The sequence below is a fragment of the Heloderma suspectum genome, chromosome 4 (assembly GCF_057233095.1).
Source record: "Heloderma suspectum isolate Gila_16-S chromosome 4, 16-S_ref, whole genome shotgun sequence".
Lineage (NCBI taxonomy): Eukaryota > Metazoa > Chordata > Lepidosauria > Squamata > Helodermatidae > Heloderma > Heloderma suspectum.
The window spans coordinates 17,378,044-17,396,350 of NC_139461.1; the positions used below are offsets into that span (position 1 = coordinate 17,378,044).

Sequence of the window (18,307 nt, forward strand, 5' to 3'; positions counted from 1 at the left end):
GGTAAGCTTACATTTAGCTAAGCTTACCGAATGAATCTGCAGTGTGTTATCTGTACATGGTAGTTACTACTTTGGAAAAACTCTGCATGGCCTCAGGCATGATTCTGTCTATAAAACTGGGGAAGAGGGACCTACTCCATAGGGCTGAAGCGGGCTACAAAGTACCTGGACAGAACACTGAGAGTTTTGATGCACCTAAAAGTTCAAACTTCGGCTCAGACAACGTATCCTACAAGTACGACCTGTAACAAAATGCTAGCAATGAATTCCCAGACCTGAAGTGGAGTGCTCTTGTCCAGGCCCCTAGCCCTGCTCCCAAACCAAAGGTAAACTTGAGTATCTGAGCATGTATTAAAGGGCAACATGGAGGATATACGGCAACATTCCTTCAGGTACCAGCAGTAATGCTCCTGTTCCAACCAGAACATTCTCTCCCCTCCACCCCATCCACATTTTCCATTCATTACACTTTTAAACCACCTACCAGAAGTTCTCAGGGCCCTGTACTGCTAAATTAAATACATTATAAATGGTAATGAAACGAAGGCAATAAATCCGCACAAAATAAAAGCAAGTTAACAATGCAATACATAATAAAGCCAAAAGTAAAACTAGCAGGGATTAAACAGTGCCAAGATTTAAAAGCACTAAAACAGTCCCTAAAACATCTGGGAGAATACAAAGGTCTTCCTTCACCTGACACCAAACAGATGATAATGTGGATGCCAGGTAGAGATGTGAAAGCTGGGGGGGGGGGGGGGCAGAAAAGTCAGGAAAATTGGGGTTTTCCATTCCCCAGCCCCGGACCATTTTTTCTGAAAAATTGGAAAAACTGAACAGCTTTGGAATATGAAACATACATATGAAACAAACCCCCTGCTCAATGCAGAAATAACAAAGCCACGGAAGGATTTTTTTTAATCCTCTCTGTAAGATGCTTAACATAGTTATTTATTCCATTTCTTATTAATGTTATTGATCTAAGGTATCTTTTACTGATAGACATTGAGGAATGCTCCAAGTCATGCTTAGCTTCCCAAAATGCGAGGAAAGTCTCCATATCATAATATAGAAGAAAATGTGCATTGCTGACAGTTTACGTTTTTTTCTACCAAGTCCTGTGTTTCTGGGCTTTTTCTGGTTACATACTGTAGCAGTCAATTAATGTAGTTCTAATCTAAAACCCACATGTGAAGGTTATTCCACCACTGTCACCAGAAGTGATGGAACAGCATGTGGGCTATCCCACCTACGTTTCTTTTTTTAAAAAAAATCAACTTTGAGGCTTAGGTCTGCAGAACTCACTGCTGTGGTTTTTGCTGAAGTGTTCCATTAAACCTCACCACTAGGACATGCTGCCTCAGCTATAAAACCTTTTAACTGCTACCACTAGAATAAATCCGCTCTACCAAAAGGTGTTCATTAACGGAAAGTATATACAAAAGTGAATAAAATGTCACTCTTCAAATAACAGATTGGGATTACTTATTTTATTTATTTATTTATTTATTTATTTATTTATTGCATTTATACCCCGCCTTTCTCCCTCTCGCAAGGAACTCAAGGCGGCTTACATTATCCTCCTCCTCACCGTTGTATCCTCACAACAACAACCCTGTGAGGTAGGTTGGGCTGAGAGTCTGTGACTGGCCCAAAGTCACCCAGTGAGCTTCCATGGCCAAGTGGGGCCTAGAACCCGGATCTCCCGGCTCCCAGTCCGTCACTCTCACCACTACACTACACTGGCTCTCCACATCACTTAAAGGTTCTTAAATTAAACATGGTTGCTTGCCATTCCTAAACAGAGTATTTCTCAGCTAAATAAAATCGCAATAGCTTTGCCCTTCAGATCAGATTTCCCTAAACTCCACCCTATAAACAGGAACAAGTTTAAGAGTTTCCCTGTTTCAGGAACTACTTTCTGAAACTCCCTCTGGTCACACATAAAATAAGAACCTAAAACATGTGATGTGGAGAAGCCTGTCGTGCTGGCAGACCATTTAATACTCAGGAAAGTGAAGATTCCAGATTTTCATCTGCTTTTGGAACATGCTGCCCATGTCAAAAACCTTCCTCTGGGAGAGGTTCTCTTTGAGAAAAAAAGAATTCAGTTGAATATGGATTTATAACCAACCGTACAGCCTCCAGTTCCAACTTATCCCCCACCCCCCTGGAAAACTTTAGTCAGTACTAACTTTCAGCAAGTTATTCACTGAATGTCTCCCCCTTTGTCTTCTCAAATGCACTGGGATTCCAGATTAGAGAGGGATTTGAGAGAGTTAGTGAACAACTTTGCTTTTCTGGCAACCAGCAACCGTAGCATAAAGCTGCTCTAGAACTGGCAGAGACCAGCTCAACAAGGCAAGGAGACAAAATCTACTATTCTGGCTGATCAACTGTCAAGTTACTATGAGTGTCAGAAAGCCTGCAGTTGCACAATTCCATTAGTAAATCCAAGGCCAGAATGGATAAACTTAGGTTAACTGAACTCTCAAAAAATAAAATACAATTTCTGTTAAAATGTTGCTTTTAAACCAGTTACTGGATTTAAGATGAATTCTGAACATTAACATATTGGCTTTTACACAGAGATTTAAGACTGAACTCACAATTCTTTAATACACTGAATTAAATCATAATTTTCTATGAAGAAAAGCCACAGGGAAAATATTCAACTTCTAAGATCAGACATTTTAAGTATGGTACAACTGGTAATTACTGCAGCCAGTTATAAATATTTATGGCTATCAATTAGACAGTATGGGCATTTTACTTTCCATCTTGTACTTGCTTTCGCCCAATAGTTACAGACCTTGTAGGATCGTAGCTCTTGTTTTCAAGTCACGCCATGCATATTTGTCTTTAGTTGCTTTTAAACAGGCCTTAAAGACCGTTTTACTCCAGTCTGCTTTTAACTGCCATGCTGGTCTGGATTTTTAAAGAACCATTTTAAAACCACATTTTATCTTTGCTGGGATGTTTTATGTTGCCATCTTGTGTAATGTATTTCATATTTTAAATTTCTATTATGTTGTATTTATATATTGTAAGCTGCTTTGTGAAGACTTGCCTGGAAAAACAATATTCAAGTATGTAAATACTGTTCACTATCTCAGCCATGTAGATTGGTTCTTCATAAAGTTCAGTATGCATCACCACAAACTAAATGTTCTAAAAGGCACAGGATACAGTTCTATTACAGATGAACAAGTCTACCCCTATAAATCTCCTGGAAGGCATTCTGAACTCCTCAGAAGAACAGGACATATATGAAACACACGCAAGTACCACGGAATACCTGTTCTCCGTGTATTTTTTTGCATGCAGTAGGAAGGATGCTACACCAGGGGTGTTGAACCTCTTTCAGCTTGAGCGCCAAATTCCATTTAGGGGAAGCTCTTAGGGGTCACATTCCACTGGTGGGCTAATCAAAAGGGGCATAGCCAAAGGCAAAAGGGCATGGGCAAAATACCAGCATAGTTTAGCTTAAAGCTGTTACTGCCTTAGGAGAGGCACCTCAACATTTTGAACGAAGGAAAAAACAGCACAAAAAGAAGGGAACACTAAATCATCAGTGGCCATCTGGGGCGCGCCAGAAGGCCAGATTTGGCCCAGAGGTTTTGCACCCCTTGCATCACTTCATTTGCAGTTCAGAGATGCTTATTCCTTCCCCTCTGTCCTTGTTGCATTCCGTTTCTCTCCTTTCCTCAGAAGCGCTAATCTTTAACCACCTGCTACTTTTGTTTGACCTGCAGCTGTCCCCCTGAGAGTGTCTGCTGTATCAGGGCTTTCTTTACCAGCAGGTAGATTGGCTGTAGGTTTCCACCACCTGGGTTTGTTCCATATCTTCTGTGGATAGTGCAATTTCTTCTCTCAGCCTATTAGCAGAATCTTTAGCTGACTACATTAATTTGCTCAGGACACATCCTAAAGTCACATTTTACATGACTTCTACCGAACTGTGAGCCCTTTGCCCAAAACATCCAAGTGTAAGCAGACAGCAAACACCATACTGGCTAACCATAGCACTTCCAATTATTACTGCATTGTTTTATCTGAACTAGCAGACATGGGCCTACTGATACAGAGCTGTTGCATGATTTATGTAGAGAAAGTCTGTATGGACACCACATGGCATTAGAAGCGAGCTTGAACTTCATGTTATGTCGAAACTGAAAGCCAGTTTTGTTTTCCCCTTCTCTTCACTTTGCTTAGCACCACCTAGTGGCCCAGGTGTTTACACAGCTAATATCACATAGGTTACACTAAGGATTATGTGCACAGGATTATAACGATGAAGCGGGCATTGAGATTTAACAAATGGGACAGTAAAGATTGGTTTCAAGTAAGAATTTCATTTAACTTAAGTCAATTTAAGATTGGCACCAATGGTCTTAGCAGTTTACTTTCCAGGATAGTAGGCAAAGGTTATTGTCAGCATTGAGACGGTATTTATTTTGACAAATCCCTTTATTTTGACTACATAAAAGCAATGAAATGGGTTTTCCAAAAAGATTTGAATTGGACAATTTTCCAGAAAATGTTCCAACACAAATTAGTTTAATTTGCATAGGGCCATTTGCAGCAGATAATTTTCTGATGCCCTAGGGAGATCTAATTTAGCATGTTTATTTTCCTTTGTATCTAGTAAGTAACAAAGCTTTAAAATGTACCCCATGTTAATTTTTTTGTCCCAATACACCACAAGTATTTGACCTGAAATGTTCAAGGATAACTATTAAACCATACTTAATGTGATTTACATGTTGTACTATGTACAAATTTTGTATTGCAATACTTGTAAAAATTTAAAGACAATCGCCTGTTTAAATTTAAGGGGAAAAAACACAGGTACTGAAAATTTTGATAAACTAATTTTAGTAACCCAAAGAACTGTGAATGATATGCTCACAACCATAAATTTCAACAGAGTTCAGCTCTCTTCCAAAACTGTTGTTAGGGTACATTCACTTTCGTGTCATTATTTCTAAGTTCCATTTCACTCTGAGATATATTATTTCAATGACATATATGAATTCTCTCACATACTTACAAGGGATAATCACCTTAAAAAATAGTTGTAACTGCCAAGCTTGCCTAATAGTGTATTTGTAATTTTTACTAATGAACATGGAACTGGAAATTTTCCATGGAAAAATAAAACTCTGGAAAATTTTCCATTTTGGAAAACTGTCTTCCTCACGTCACTGGTTAACAGCGACTGCTTGCTAGTTCTGAAGGATACGGTTTATCTCCTTCCATGTTTTTAATGCTATAAGTACATAAATGTATATGTTTTTCCTGTTACAGGGCTTCATGTTTCATTTCATGCTATGCATTTCTATACTGCCCAATAGCCAAAGCTCTCTGAGCAGTTCACAACAGTTACCAAACAAAAATATAATTTTTGAACATGCCAAATTTAAAAACAATGCAACACAGCTAAAAAACAGTTACAATAACATAACAGGGCCTGATTAAAAAAAAACTGATGTTAATATCCCATCATATGCTGTTAAATGCTTGGGAGAACATTCCCTTGTTCAAGCAGCTATCCAATTTAAATAATGTTTAACCTCAAACCATCAAAGTAGTAGCCAGGCATACTGGAGTTCTTGACCTTGTCCATAGAAATTGACTATACAATTCAGTGAATTCCTTTTTCATTCTACAATCCCTCTGCAGGCGAGAAGCCACTGAATTGTTCTAAGTTACTTTCTAAATTCTAGACAAAACAGGGCCTTCTGGAAAATCTTTGGTGGTTCAGGGTTCAACAATTCCAGCTTGCATTAGTACAGACATTTGTGTTAGCTCCAGAAACTACTCGATGCAAGCCCACCAGCTGACTGAAGTGTGCGCGCGCGCGCGCGCGTGTGTGTGTGTGTGTGTGTATACACACACACACACACACACGTATATGTGTGCAACCTTTAAGGCAGGGGTGGGAAACTTGTGACCCTCCATATGTTTTGGATTAGAACTCCCATCAGCCCTAGCCAGCATAGCCAACAGCGAGGGATGATGGGAGTTGTAGGCCAAAACTTTTGGTGGGCCAGAAGTTGCCCATCCAGATTTAAGGTTTTACAAGAATTGTATCAGGAAAAGAGATAGAGTGCTGTGAATACTAAGAACTGTTCCAATATTCCGAATCAGACAGCAGCCTAATCCTCTTGCTACCACTCAAACAATATATTCAAAAGCTGAGGTTGCTTTCTCTTGAGATTTTATCCAACCTGTTCTTTGAATTCAACAGAAATGTTAGAAGACTTATTCGTCTTCTGTAATCGACAACTTTAAAGACTCAATGCAGATTAGGTGACGTTGAATGTATAGCAATTCTGTAAAACAAGTTAGGAATCTGCCTTATACCAGGTCTGACTGGTTATCCATTTAGCTCACTATTGTCCTGTCTGAATGGCAGTTGCTCTCCAGGGCCTCAAGCAAAGGTATCTGTCATTGTCTGCTACCTAGTCCACCTACTGAGATGCCAGGGACTGAAACTGGGACTTCCAGCATGCAAACTAGTGACCCTTGAGGAATTTAAGGCTTGCAAATTGCAATGCAAATTGACCCAATCTGCACCGCACAGACCAACCAACATGCAGCTTGGAACTCAAGTTGTCCCCTCACACGTTCCAAATGTTCCAACAGTTCTCCACTCAATCAGGATATGTTTAGGAATGCATATTTTCATAAAAATAAGTTCTAAAGTGTACTTATAAGTGCAAACATTCATGTGGATTTAAAAAACCATTGTGGGCTAATGCAGAAATAAGACAGAATAGCTTAAAGCCAACATCACATCACCCTTGCTCTTCTCCCCTCTGAAGCCTCCTGCATGCCTTCCAAATCTGCTCTGGAGGGTCCCCCAGCTTCCAGAGCAGATTAGGAGCACACATGGGGGGCTGGGGTTGTGGAAAAGCCTTCCACCTGCAGCTTCTGTTCTGCAGACAGCCTATCAGTACTGGATACAACCTGCTGGACTTAAGGGTGAATGCAGAACTGGCATAGATTGGAAATAGACTAATTTACTCATCCCAAATGCAAACCATGTACTCATCACGGAGCAAATAACTTCTGTCCGAAGTTAAAACAATATCATAATTAATGTTATCACTTTATACCACAGGCCTGGCAGAACAGTAATCAGTTCATTTGTTATTTTTAGGAAAGCAAGTAGAGAGCTTGGCCCGCTTCTGCATGGAGTTAATTCCAAACTATGACAGCAAAACCAAACCTGGTTTGTAGCATTATCAGTCTAAACTCCCAACGGTGAAAGCACATGAATCAAGATTTCCCTGAATGACATCAGAAGATTTACAAGACAGTATGCACTACCTAGAATGGACAGTGAGCAAGCCATTTAGTGTTTCAGAGGTGAAAGCTGGCACCTTAAAGTTGCACCTAAAAGACAAGAACAGCCAGCACAGCTACATTAGCACTGGTGTAATGCGTTCCCTATAGACAACACCAGCCAGAAGTCAGGCAGCCTTAAAGCAGACTTCCAAGGGCAGTCCAAACAAGCAGTGGGCAAGAGGTAGATCAGAATCTACTGGTAAGACTGCAGGTTCATTTCCAGTAGATCAGCAAATATTTGATTCCCCATTATTGAACTCTAACGAAAAGGCTTACACCCCCATCCAAAAATTCATCAGCTAGAATTCTCGATCTGTAGTTAACACAAGAAGCAGAAGGTAACTATTCATCCTCTCAGCAGCTATTTTGCACCCAACTTCACCCAAGCCACTGTTTTGCACTTGGCTCTGGTTGATGGGGCTCTAGTAAAAAAAAAAAAAAAAACACATCGGTCCCACATGCCTGAGGTCTTCCCATGCCAATGCACACTACACTGCAATGGTGACGCTGCAAGGCTTACCAAGCCAGATCACCAACCATGAACTGGCTGGGGTATCAGTTTATAGCCGACAAAATGCCCTTCTAGTTAACACATACTTGGGCAAGTAGGATCAAAGTTGGATGCAGAAGAACTCGATCTGCAAAGCTAATACTTTTGGGAGCGGGGCAATTCCATTTGGAAGAGATAAAACCAAACCCCTGGTATTTCAATGTCTATAACCTAAATATTCCAACAGTGTATAGCGTATACCTAGTGTATTCCAGCAGGCATTTGATACTGCTGTTGAGTTCCTTTCAACAAGAACTTGACCTCTTTCTTGCAAAAAAAAAAAAAAAACACCATACACCCAGCTTGCTTGTCATTTCTTTTCACCCAGTGGCCACTTCACACTCTAAAATCTGAAAGATTCGCTAAGGGTCAGCTCACATGCAGGCAGTTTTAAAGGTTATGCAAGTCTGCCTTTTAATTGAGGGAATGCATTTCTGGCTACAGTGCTTTGTTTCCATACGAACTAGGTGAAACTCTTCAGTGATTCACTACTTCAACACTGCTCTTGCAGATGCCTAGCCAGATGCATTAAGTCCAGCACTACAAACAGAGCTCTCCACACATTTCATGCCCCACTGAAGGCATTAGGAGTTCCATTCTGAGATTATCAGAGATGCAAGTACATGAGATCCTTCTTGGAAGCTTGTATACTGGAGTTCTGCCCAATGTAAAAGAAGACCTTTCAGATTTATATACCCCCAAGATAACCAGCTATTGTAATGTCTAATATTCCCATCCCATTCTTAGCTTCCTAACACTCCCAATACCAAACCAATCTTCAAGTTATACTGATCTGTACAATGTATACTTCCCAGCAAGTAAACATAATGTCAACCTCGAATTGCAATGGCCTGCATTTGAGGGACAGTCCTCATTCAGTTTTGTTTGAGAGTTATATCTCAAGCTTCTATCATAAGAGGTTGAGTGCATCTTTACCTGTAAACTGAATGAATTTGATTACACACGTTCTTATTCCACCATTTACTTTAAAAAACAAAGTGATATCATCTTTAGAGTCTGGCTTAATCTCAGCAACCCAGCATCCTGTTTCCAGAAGTCCCCTCACCCCGCGTCCGGCTTGCCTGGCCGCGGGGACGGGGGGGGGGTGTTGCAGGGGGGAAGGACGGGACGAGGTCGAAGGCCATTGGCCCTTGCTTTTGACATCCCGGTGGGGTGGGCAGTGAGCCAGCCAATTTAGGCTGTGCCTCCCCTTCCCTCTTTCATTCCAGCTTTCCTGGTGCCCTCCCGCCTGCCCAACATGCAGTGTGGGTTGTACTGGTTGCCTTATTGGGGGTTGAGTAGGAATTTTGCCCTCAGCCAGATTGGCCGGGCTATGGGTTTTTTGCCTACTTCATACTGCAGGTGGGATAGGGAGTAACGTAAGCTAATTGGTATCATCCGATTGTTATTTTCATCCAGTCACATAACTGTACTAGCGGTTCCAGGCGGGCACTCCACTGGGGGAAACAGGTGAGCATTCATGGGCACCATTTCAGGTGACTGGTAAGGCCTGAGGCTTTCGGCTCCAGGTTTTGTGGCCCCGAGTTGGGAGATACAGCTTACCTCCGAGGCTGACCCTCCTCACCCACTCGGGTTCCATGGCTCGGGAGGGGGGGGGGGTGACAGGGGAAGGTCCCCCAGCCCAGAATTGAGTGGATCGATCTGCAGGGTGGCTACGGTAGACGTTACACCTCAGACGACGAATGTCTCATTCAATACCTGTCATGATTACTTGTTTTCTATGTGCCCACCAGTGCTTCCTTCACAGATTGTAATATGTCAATAAATGTGGCCCAGCTTTAACCCAACTCTATTTGTGTTGTCTCATCATTTCTGCCCGCTATGCACCTGCAAGTGAACCAGCTCCTGAGAAATATAGAAGCAGCGAATGAATGGATCAGCCTTCCCCATTGTTTGTCCCCAATATCTGGTATATACACCTCCCAGTGTGGTGGACTGGTTAGAATGATGGACCAGGGTGACTTTGGGCCAGTCACTGACTCTCAGCCTAACCTACCTCATAGGGTTGTTGTGAGGATAAAATGGGGAGGAGGGGGATCACGTAAGACACCTTGGGCTCCTTGGAGGAAAAGGGGAGAGATAACTATAACCAATAAATTAAATAAACTAAATAGCACTTACATGTTCAGAGTTATGATGGCTAATATCCATATAGATTTGCCCATTTAAGCCATCTAGACTACTGGTTACCACTTCTTGTGGCAGTGAATCCCCAAATTAAAGTGTGTTGTGTGAATTCCTTATCTGTACTGAAGCTAGAAGCAGGAAACTTCAGTGAGCAACCTTAAGTATTTTTGTTGAGAGAGTTTAACGTTTTTAACATGTCCCTTTTTGCTAGTGTAATCTTGTTTTAAGACAGGTCATTTAATTTATTTTTTAAAAATAAGGCTGCCTTTAAGGGTAGAAACCTCTGAAGGTGATTCGATTCCAGGCAAAGCTGCAGTCTTCACCCATGACTGAAACCCGTTAAGCTCCATGTATCCTAACAAGTAAAGATGTGCAGGACTGAGATATAGATCAGATTACCTGTTGTGTTAGGAATGCAAGATAAATAATTGCAAAAAATAATTCAAAAGAATATGTTTAAGTTCTAGAACAGCTACATCTGAACCAATTTCTTGTAAACTAAGTTTACAATGACATTCCCTTTGTTCCGATTCGACCCTTTCCATTTAAGTGAGGCTCCTACCACTGTGTAGAAGGAGATACTATGTAGTACTATGACGTCTTCTGTGAAAAAATATAGCTTTCTATAATTTTAACAGCCTGCATCAGAATGCGCTGCCCCATAAACTGATGCCAAAGCAGCCCAATTAACGCAGGAGAGTCCGGCTAGATCACGACTAAGGTTTATCTAATCCAGCACCCCGTTTCCAACACTGGATAGCCACATGCCTCTGAGAAGTGCATAGCCCTCTCCCACTGTTGCGCCCCAATAATATTCAATGGCACACTACCTCCACACACGAAGTATTGACCCAGTCTGCATGATTATTTAAGCCATGGTGGGTTGTGAAACATGCTGGGTGGAATCTGAATATTCAAATCACAACTGTGGCTTGTTGTATTGTCCAAACTCAGCAGGGGTGGGTTGTGTAAGGGTTAAACAACCCTCTTATAACCTATGGCTTGTTTTAGGATTAAGTGAGGGCTGTTTAATCCTCACACAACCCATCCCCACCAGATTCAGACAACACAACAAGCCATGGTCATGGCTTGACTATTTGAAATGGCTGCCCACACCGCAGCCCACCGTGCCTTAAATAAGCCACAGTAGGTTGTTTCATCCTGTGAACTGGCCCACTGTTTCACTATCATGGCTAATGGAGCCGCTAGACCCATCCTCCACTTTCCCTAACTCTTAGCCGTACATATTACAAACTGAAGTTAACTAGTTTTCTATCACAAGCATGTTTTCTATCACAAGCTCGCTCACGCGCTCTCTCTCTCTCTCTCTCTCTCTCTCACACACACACACACACACACACACACACAGAATGTCAGTCATTCACTGGAAAAGTACTGCTCTTCTGGGTACATTTGACAGTTCCTACTCAAGAGGTGTTAGAAAAATGCAAATGGTCAGTTTTGTGAGCCGCCGTAATACATTACCACTGCACATCTTTGGTACTCAAATGCTTTTCATAGAATAGTAGGGTTGGAAGGGGCCTACAAGGCCATCGAGTCCAACCCCCAAGGTGCACCTTTTAAAGGTGCAAGCCTGTTCTACAGGTTGCAACAATCCGAGACAAGCTAGCTCTCATTGAGACTTACTTCCATGCCAACATTTTTTGGGAGAGGGGTGCAAGGTTTGTGCAGCATGCCCAACACTTTCAGTTACTGAAACCTTTTTATATACTAAAGAAGTTATGACACATCCTTTGAGTTTTGTCTTAAAGGAGAAGCTGCAAAGGAGTATCATTTGCTGATTCAATTTGTCAAATTAGTTTTTAATATGAACGCTATGGCAACAGGAAAACATCAAACTCTGGCAGGCGCTAGCATACCTATTCAATGCCATCTGTTGTTGCCAGTTTCCTAGCTAATGGAGGCCACTGTCTCTACAACATGAAACATTAAGGTCACACACAAAAATCAGACAAGATTTGCAGGCTGACAAAAAAAGCGAACAGGGAATTCCATTATTTTGGAAAAAGCAAGTCCAAGACAGAAATTTTTAAAAATAAGAGCCTCTAATCTCCTTCAGACACAGCAATTATTAAATCAGAGCTGCGGAGGCTGCCTGCCCCCTTTAGCTATAGAGCAAATGTTGGAAAGCTATTTACTCAAGCAATCCAAGTGCATCGATACTACACACTCTTTAAATGCCCTCTCTACCAAGATGAACAGAAAATGAAGAGCTTTTCCTCCATGGATATCAGCCTGAGGATCAGTCAAGTTCCCTTTTAATGTAGCAGTGACAGCGCATGGAAAAAAGAGACATCAAGTTAAGGGCTGTAGTTCGCCAGAATACCTCATCTTCCAAGCTGCCCTGGAAAGCTAGAGACAATGGATGGTTGCTTCCATCCCATGTGATGTGTTCTGAGCAGATCTAGAGAGAAGAATTCCTAGGGCAGCAGATGTGTCTCCTTGATATCTGGCCCACTGGGGATGAAAAACATTAGCAAGTCACCAGCTAGGCCGCCTGGTTGCACAGGGGAGGATTGGCCAGAAGACCGCAGAGTCTGTCACTTGATTCCTACCATGAGGAATTCTCTTAAGCAGGTGCTGGAACAAAGGCAAGCAAGATTAAAGTTCAACACCTGCTGAAGCTACCCGAGAGAGAAGGTGCATGCAGATCCCTGACTTCATCCTTTCCCCCAGCTTGTTCAAGTGAACACCACTAGATTCTTAAGAATGCTACAGTGTCATCCACCTCCTGCATCTTCATGGCATTTTTTTGCACACCAAATCCCAAGTTTCCAGAGATCACCCCCTCTTCAACTACCACCAGGCTTCCAAATCCCTCACAACTGGTATTTGCCACCCCAGCACCTCAAGACAGTATAGAAGGTGTCACGTCCCCCCTTTACGAAATAGCCAATGAACTTTTCCATTGAAGAAGGTGCATGTGCCTCTCCCCTATGGCATCACATGTTCACTCTGCTCCCCATAGCACTTGAACCTCTTCCCTCTTTCCACTGCTCTGGTTGCGGGACTGCCTTCATATCCCCCATGCTCTAAAGCTGGTCCAAAACAAACGTGCCTGATCTTAAGAGTCAAGAGATACCTACCATGCAGGTATTTGTTCCTATAGTTCGTTACCTATTCTCAGTTGCAAAAATCCCTCACCCTCCCCTCAAATACACAGCATCCACCCCCACAACAGGCAGAAATCTATTAATCAAAGGCAGCTCCTTTGCCTTATTTTCTGGCAAGATCTGTATGCTCAAAGCCCATCATGGGAGTCACCATGGAGGGAACTTTCATCTAAATTACTCTCAATATTCACCCAAGAACATCCACCTTCTACAAAAGTACTTGTAAAGAGGATGGTGTGCTGCTGTATTACACGCCCCTCTTTCTGACCTCCATTTCTGAAGATCCCACCTGCCTATAATACTTAAACAAAATTGTTCTCCCAGCACCCTCCATGCAGTCTCTTCTCACTTTTCAAAATTACACCTCAGCTCTTTGTTTGCAGTCAGAAGGGGCCCCTTAAAGGCAAAAGGTATGCAACTACTCCCGAGTCAAACAACCTCCTACACCCTTCAGCTACTATGCCATATGCAATCAGGGTAATTAAAACTGCTGCCGTTGTCCCCGCCATCCCCCTTTTTCATGCATATTGGAGTGACTGAGTTACTGTTTTTACACAACATTTAGCATACTTTGATCAGAATAAACATCTTTGTTTGGTCTCTGGGAGTAACAAAGACAACCTTGCCAGATTATACCAGAAGGTCCATCTAATCCAGCACACGTAAGCTGAGAGCCGTTTCCCCGGACCACAACAGCGTTGACGGCCAGAGGGATTTCTTAACTTACATGAACAGTTTTTAATCTTAGGGATCTGTATTTCTGGAATCTTAGGTCAATTTGTTCAGATTGATTGTTCCTGTTCTCATATGTTGGGTTGTACCGCCCCGGTCCTCGGTTACAAACAATGTGGGTAAGTGATGTATGATTGAGTCCACCCCCAGGGACCTTTCAAGGAGGGCATGAGAACAACACTCTCCTTTGTGTCCTCCACAACTAGCATTCAAAGACACACCGCCCGTGAACATAGAGGATCAAACTAACTCTTCGCCACGAGCACCCGCTGCTAGATGGATCCTGCAGGGTCATACCTACCTATTGGCAGAAAAAGCCTAGTGGCAAGAGACAGCAAAGATGCAATTAGACCCCCGATTTGACTCTCACCTCTTACGAACTCACTAGACGGAAAGCCGCTCAAATGAGCCATCGGGGCTAGAAGTGGAACCGATCCACCCAGCAGCGATGTTGCAAGGTTGCCAGGGCAGCGTACTGCGAGCTACGTCTGAGCGCCGCTGCATGAACACCTCAATGAACGCCGCCACCCGCAGGACGCCTTGAGCCGCCCCAGGCAACGCAGGCTTACTCGGAAGCAAGCCCCACGAGGCGCCGCAGGAGCTGCTCCGTGCCTGCGTGCAGCCGCTTAAGGGGGAGATGCCCTCGTCCAAGTCCACAGGGGGCATCGATCCCCCCCACGCCTCGGAAGAGCAGCCTGCCAGACCAGGCGCCCGCACAGAGGCAGCAAGCCGGCTTCGCCTAGCAGCGCTCCTCTTTTGTGTCCAGGTCCCTATGGCCCGTCTCCTTCTCCCATTACTTACGGACCGGGAGCCCAGCCCACAGCGGCAGGGAAGGGGACGCAACCCGGGAAGCGAGCGGTGCATCCGTCCCTTTGCAACGCCTCCGCCCTCCTCCCCGCCCCGCCCCGGCCAAGTCCCAGCCTCTCCGGGCCCCGCCGCGCGTCCCCACCTTGGTTGACCAGCCGCAGCGCGTGGGTAAAGGACGGATCCAGCGAGTCTTTCTCCGCCATCAGCTCCGGCAGGTACTTCTCCTCCATGGCCCGCCCGCCTGCCCGGGGGGGACCGGACGAGACGCCCCGAAATGCAGGCGCAACACAACAGGGGGAGAGCCCCGCACGACGGCGCGGCGACAGCCGGCGGAGCAAATAAATCCTCGCTTGCAAAGCAGCCTCGCGGGCAGACGAGCAAAGACAAATTCAAGGAAAGGGAGGGGGAAGCAGCGGCGGCACTTGTTACGCCCCCTACGCCGGGCGCATCCAGCCGAAGCCGCCAGCGCCTGCCTGCCTGCCTGCCTGCCTGCCTGCCTGCCCCAATCCCGCGGACCCAAAGCGGCAAGACGAGGGCCAACAACGCCACTGCCGCCCCCGAGGCGCCAACCCGCGACTGAGCGCTCGAACGTCGGCGCGGCGCGCTTTAAATAAGCGGGCGCCCAAGCCACGCCCACAGCCGTCCGGACGCCACGCCCCGTCCGCCCGTCGCCTCACCGAAGGGCGTCGTCTAAGCCTTATCGCTCAGTTTCCTCTCTCCACCCCCCGCCCGCCCCAAGCCCGCCTACGTTTGTTGCCTATTGGGTAGGGAGCGCGTGGTCGCTCGACGAGGCGGGCCCTACTGCCTGATTGGCTGGTTCTCCCCGTTCCGCTGAGGGAGAAGGGCGGGTTCTTCCACCCCCGACCCCCCCCCCCCGTTTCCCTCTCGGGAAGAGCGTGTTTGAGGCTCGCGCGCCAAAGGCAGGGGGCGGGAGAGGGGTGGCGCGCGGGCACCCTGGCCGCGCGGGCAGTGGCCGTTGGGGGCGTGACGCAGCCTTCGCGAGGCGACGCTGTTGGGCGGCCGAGCTAACAGGCGCGCGCGCGTGCGCACTCAGCGCCGCCGGCTGGGCGGGTTAATCCTCCTCAGGGCGGGCGGGTCGCCTCATACGCGTAACCTGCTTCAGACCGTCGCGTTGCTGTCCTGCTTCGCAGCCAAGAGGGCTGAAGACGGCGCCGGCGAAACACAGTAAAAACCTAAAGGGAGGGGGATTAGGGTTTCCCCCCCCCAGCAGTGTTGTTTTGTTCAGTTAATTATGCAAATTTGATGTATCTCGTGTTGTTAGTTGTACGCCGCCTAGACTGGGCGGGTGGCCGGCCAGATGGGCAGCTAATAAATCTAATGAAGGAAGAATGAGTGCAAAACAAACCTCGGCAATGCCCCGGGGAGCCCAGACTGAAGGCTTGTCTGAATACCAGCCCATTGTCTGAATACCAGCCCAGTCGTCGCCAGCTAACTAACAGGACAACCACTTCTGAGTCGGCAGTGACAGCAAAATAAATTGAATTTATGCATTAGAAGGACAGAGACTGAAGCTGAAGCTCAAATATTTTGGCCACCTAATGCGAAGAGAAAACTCCCTGGAAAAGACCCTGATGCTGGGAAAGATCGAGGGCAAAAGGAGGAGGGGACGGCAGAGGATGAGATGGCTAGATAGCATCACGGATGCAATGAATATGGACTTGAGCACGCTCCGGGAGAGAGCGCAGGACAGGAAGGCCTGGCGGGCTATGGTCCATGGGGTCACGAAGAGTCGGACACGACTGAACAAAATGCATGTAAACGGATTAGGAAGGGGACATTCAAGAAGAATCAAATAGACAAATACCCCCAAAAAAGTTGGCAGCTGACAACAGCGACAAAGTCATCTGCGCTGCCACACCCTACATACAGAGTGTTGAGTCTGCTTTAGCATTGCCAGTGCCATCTTTCTTTTTTAAAATGCTGTGGGACAGCCAGAAATTGAGCAGGTGAAGGGGTCTCTCTCTTATTACTGCATCTCCATGATTTGGACGTGGGGTAGCTGGAATTCCTGCATATATTTTGGCTGCATATATTTTGCCTATTATGCTCCTTTTAAAGGCACAGCTGATAAAACCAATTCTGGCTACATCTGGAGCATTTGGGGTTGTGGGTTTAGCCCCATCAAAGTGAATGTCGCTAAACTGGTGTGAATGCAAAACAATAGTTCATGTATATTAAGTAGCATCGAGTGATTTTAAATGTGTACTTATAAAAATGGAGGGCTAAAGATCGTATGTTCTCCCTATGTTAAGTGGAATGCACCATAAGCGACATTCCATGGTGGACAGGATGAGGTGAGAGTGATGTTTCATTAGTGCAACGTCACAAATTGTAGGCAGCAGTGCAACAAAAAACCCAGGATATTGCACCACTGCACGCAGTTGTACCAGGCAAGGTCTTGAAACCAGTGAAATATGGCTGGAGTTGGGGTGTGCCAGCACCATGGGCAGTCCTGTTCACTTTGGCAGAACCAGGGGCCATCCTTGTTTGCCCCATTGCAATAATGCAACCAAAGACACAAGTACTAAATCAAGGGCAAAGACCCACTTGATTTAATACATACACAGTACGATGCCCAATACACACCAAATAGTTTTCACCAGTGCAAGTGCTGGTGCAGCAGAAGCCTTATTTATTGCGAACACTAGTAGTACTAGGATGTTAGCAAACACCACTGCACATATTTTTCAGTGTAGTACTAAAAACTCATTCCTCAACACTAAGTTTTCAGCCTTTAAAAAACGTCAGTGGTTGTACAAGAAAAGTTATTGACTTCTACTAAATTGAGCTCACATTCTACAAGCATAAGGGCATGTTCCAGGCTGCTCCTTTAACAAGAAGAAAAAGAAGAAGATATGTGACACTTTACAGTAACTAGTAGTGTCAAAATAGACATTACATGGTTTAGTAAAAATGGGGGGAGGGGTCTTTTTAATTAAAGCTGCTCCAAGAGGCTGCAAATTTGATTGCAGCAGTGGTGCAGGGAGAGGAGTTCTTAAACCTTCACACTCGAAGCGACACATCCCCCATGTGGGAAGAGAGGGGGTGTTTAAATACTGAATACTGTTGCACCCATCTGCGTGTAATCTTGAATTTGCCCCTAAGAAGTAGCAGGTTGTACTGCATATGAGCAGCAAAAGGAAGTCACTGGAGAGATAAAATGAGATAACCCCATACATGTCACAGTACAGAAAAGTAAGATACAATTGTAATAGAAAAACAAGATACTGCCATTATCGGGTATGTAAGTTTACACTCATGTGGACACTTATGTGGCTCAAATGCCCTGTTTTCCCCCACTGTCTCTACCAAACTCATCCTAGTACTTGATATATTAAAGCACTATTTTTACTTCAGTCTGTAACTGTAAGACCTTGAATAGCTTCCTCCTTGGCCTTCATGAGTTCCATCAATGAATCACTGTTTGCTGTGCTCAGAAGAGAGAGAGAGAGAACGAAAAGCAAATGTCTTTGAAAGTTACATTGTTGAAGTAGCAATGCAAATTGTCAACTACATTCAATGAAAGATTTAGTCAACTGGTCACTAAGAGCAGATATAT

At 44.7% G+C, this 18,307-nt stretch overlaps 1 protein-coding gene across 8 annotated transcripts in view; it reads right to left on the reverse strand.

The window, feature by feature from the left end:
* KHDRBS3 (KH RNA binding domain containing, signal transduction associated 3) overlaps positions 1–15,309 on the reverse strand; it is a 131,993-nt gene extending 116,684 nt beyond the window's left edge. For 6 of the 8 annotated variants that reach the window (XR_014789968.1, XR_014789972.1, XR_014789969.1 and 3 more), the window contains exon 1: positions 14,870–15,309. Coding sequence is in view for 3 of the 8 variants with exons in the window: in XM_084848740.1 (XP_084704866.1) it covers positions 14,870–14,957 (88 nt within the window). In the remaining 5 variants the exon portion in view is untranslated. Of the gene's footprint in view, positions 1–14,290; positions 14,828–14,869 lie in introns of those variants that run through there. The other 2 variants (XR_014789971.1, XM_084848739.1) reach the window with 1 other exon arrangement.
* Between the last annotated feature and the right edge of the window lie 2,998 nt (positions 15,310–18,307).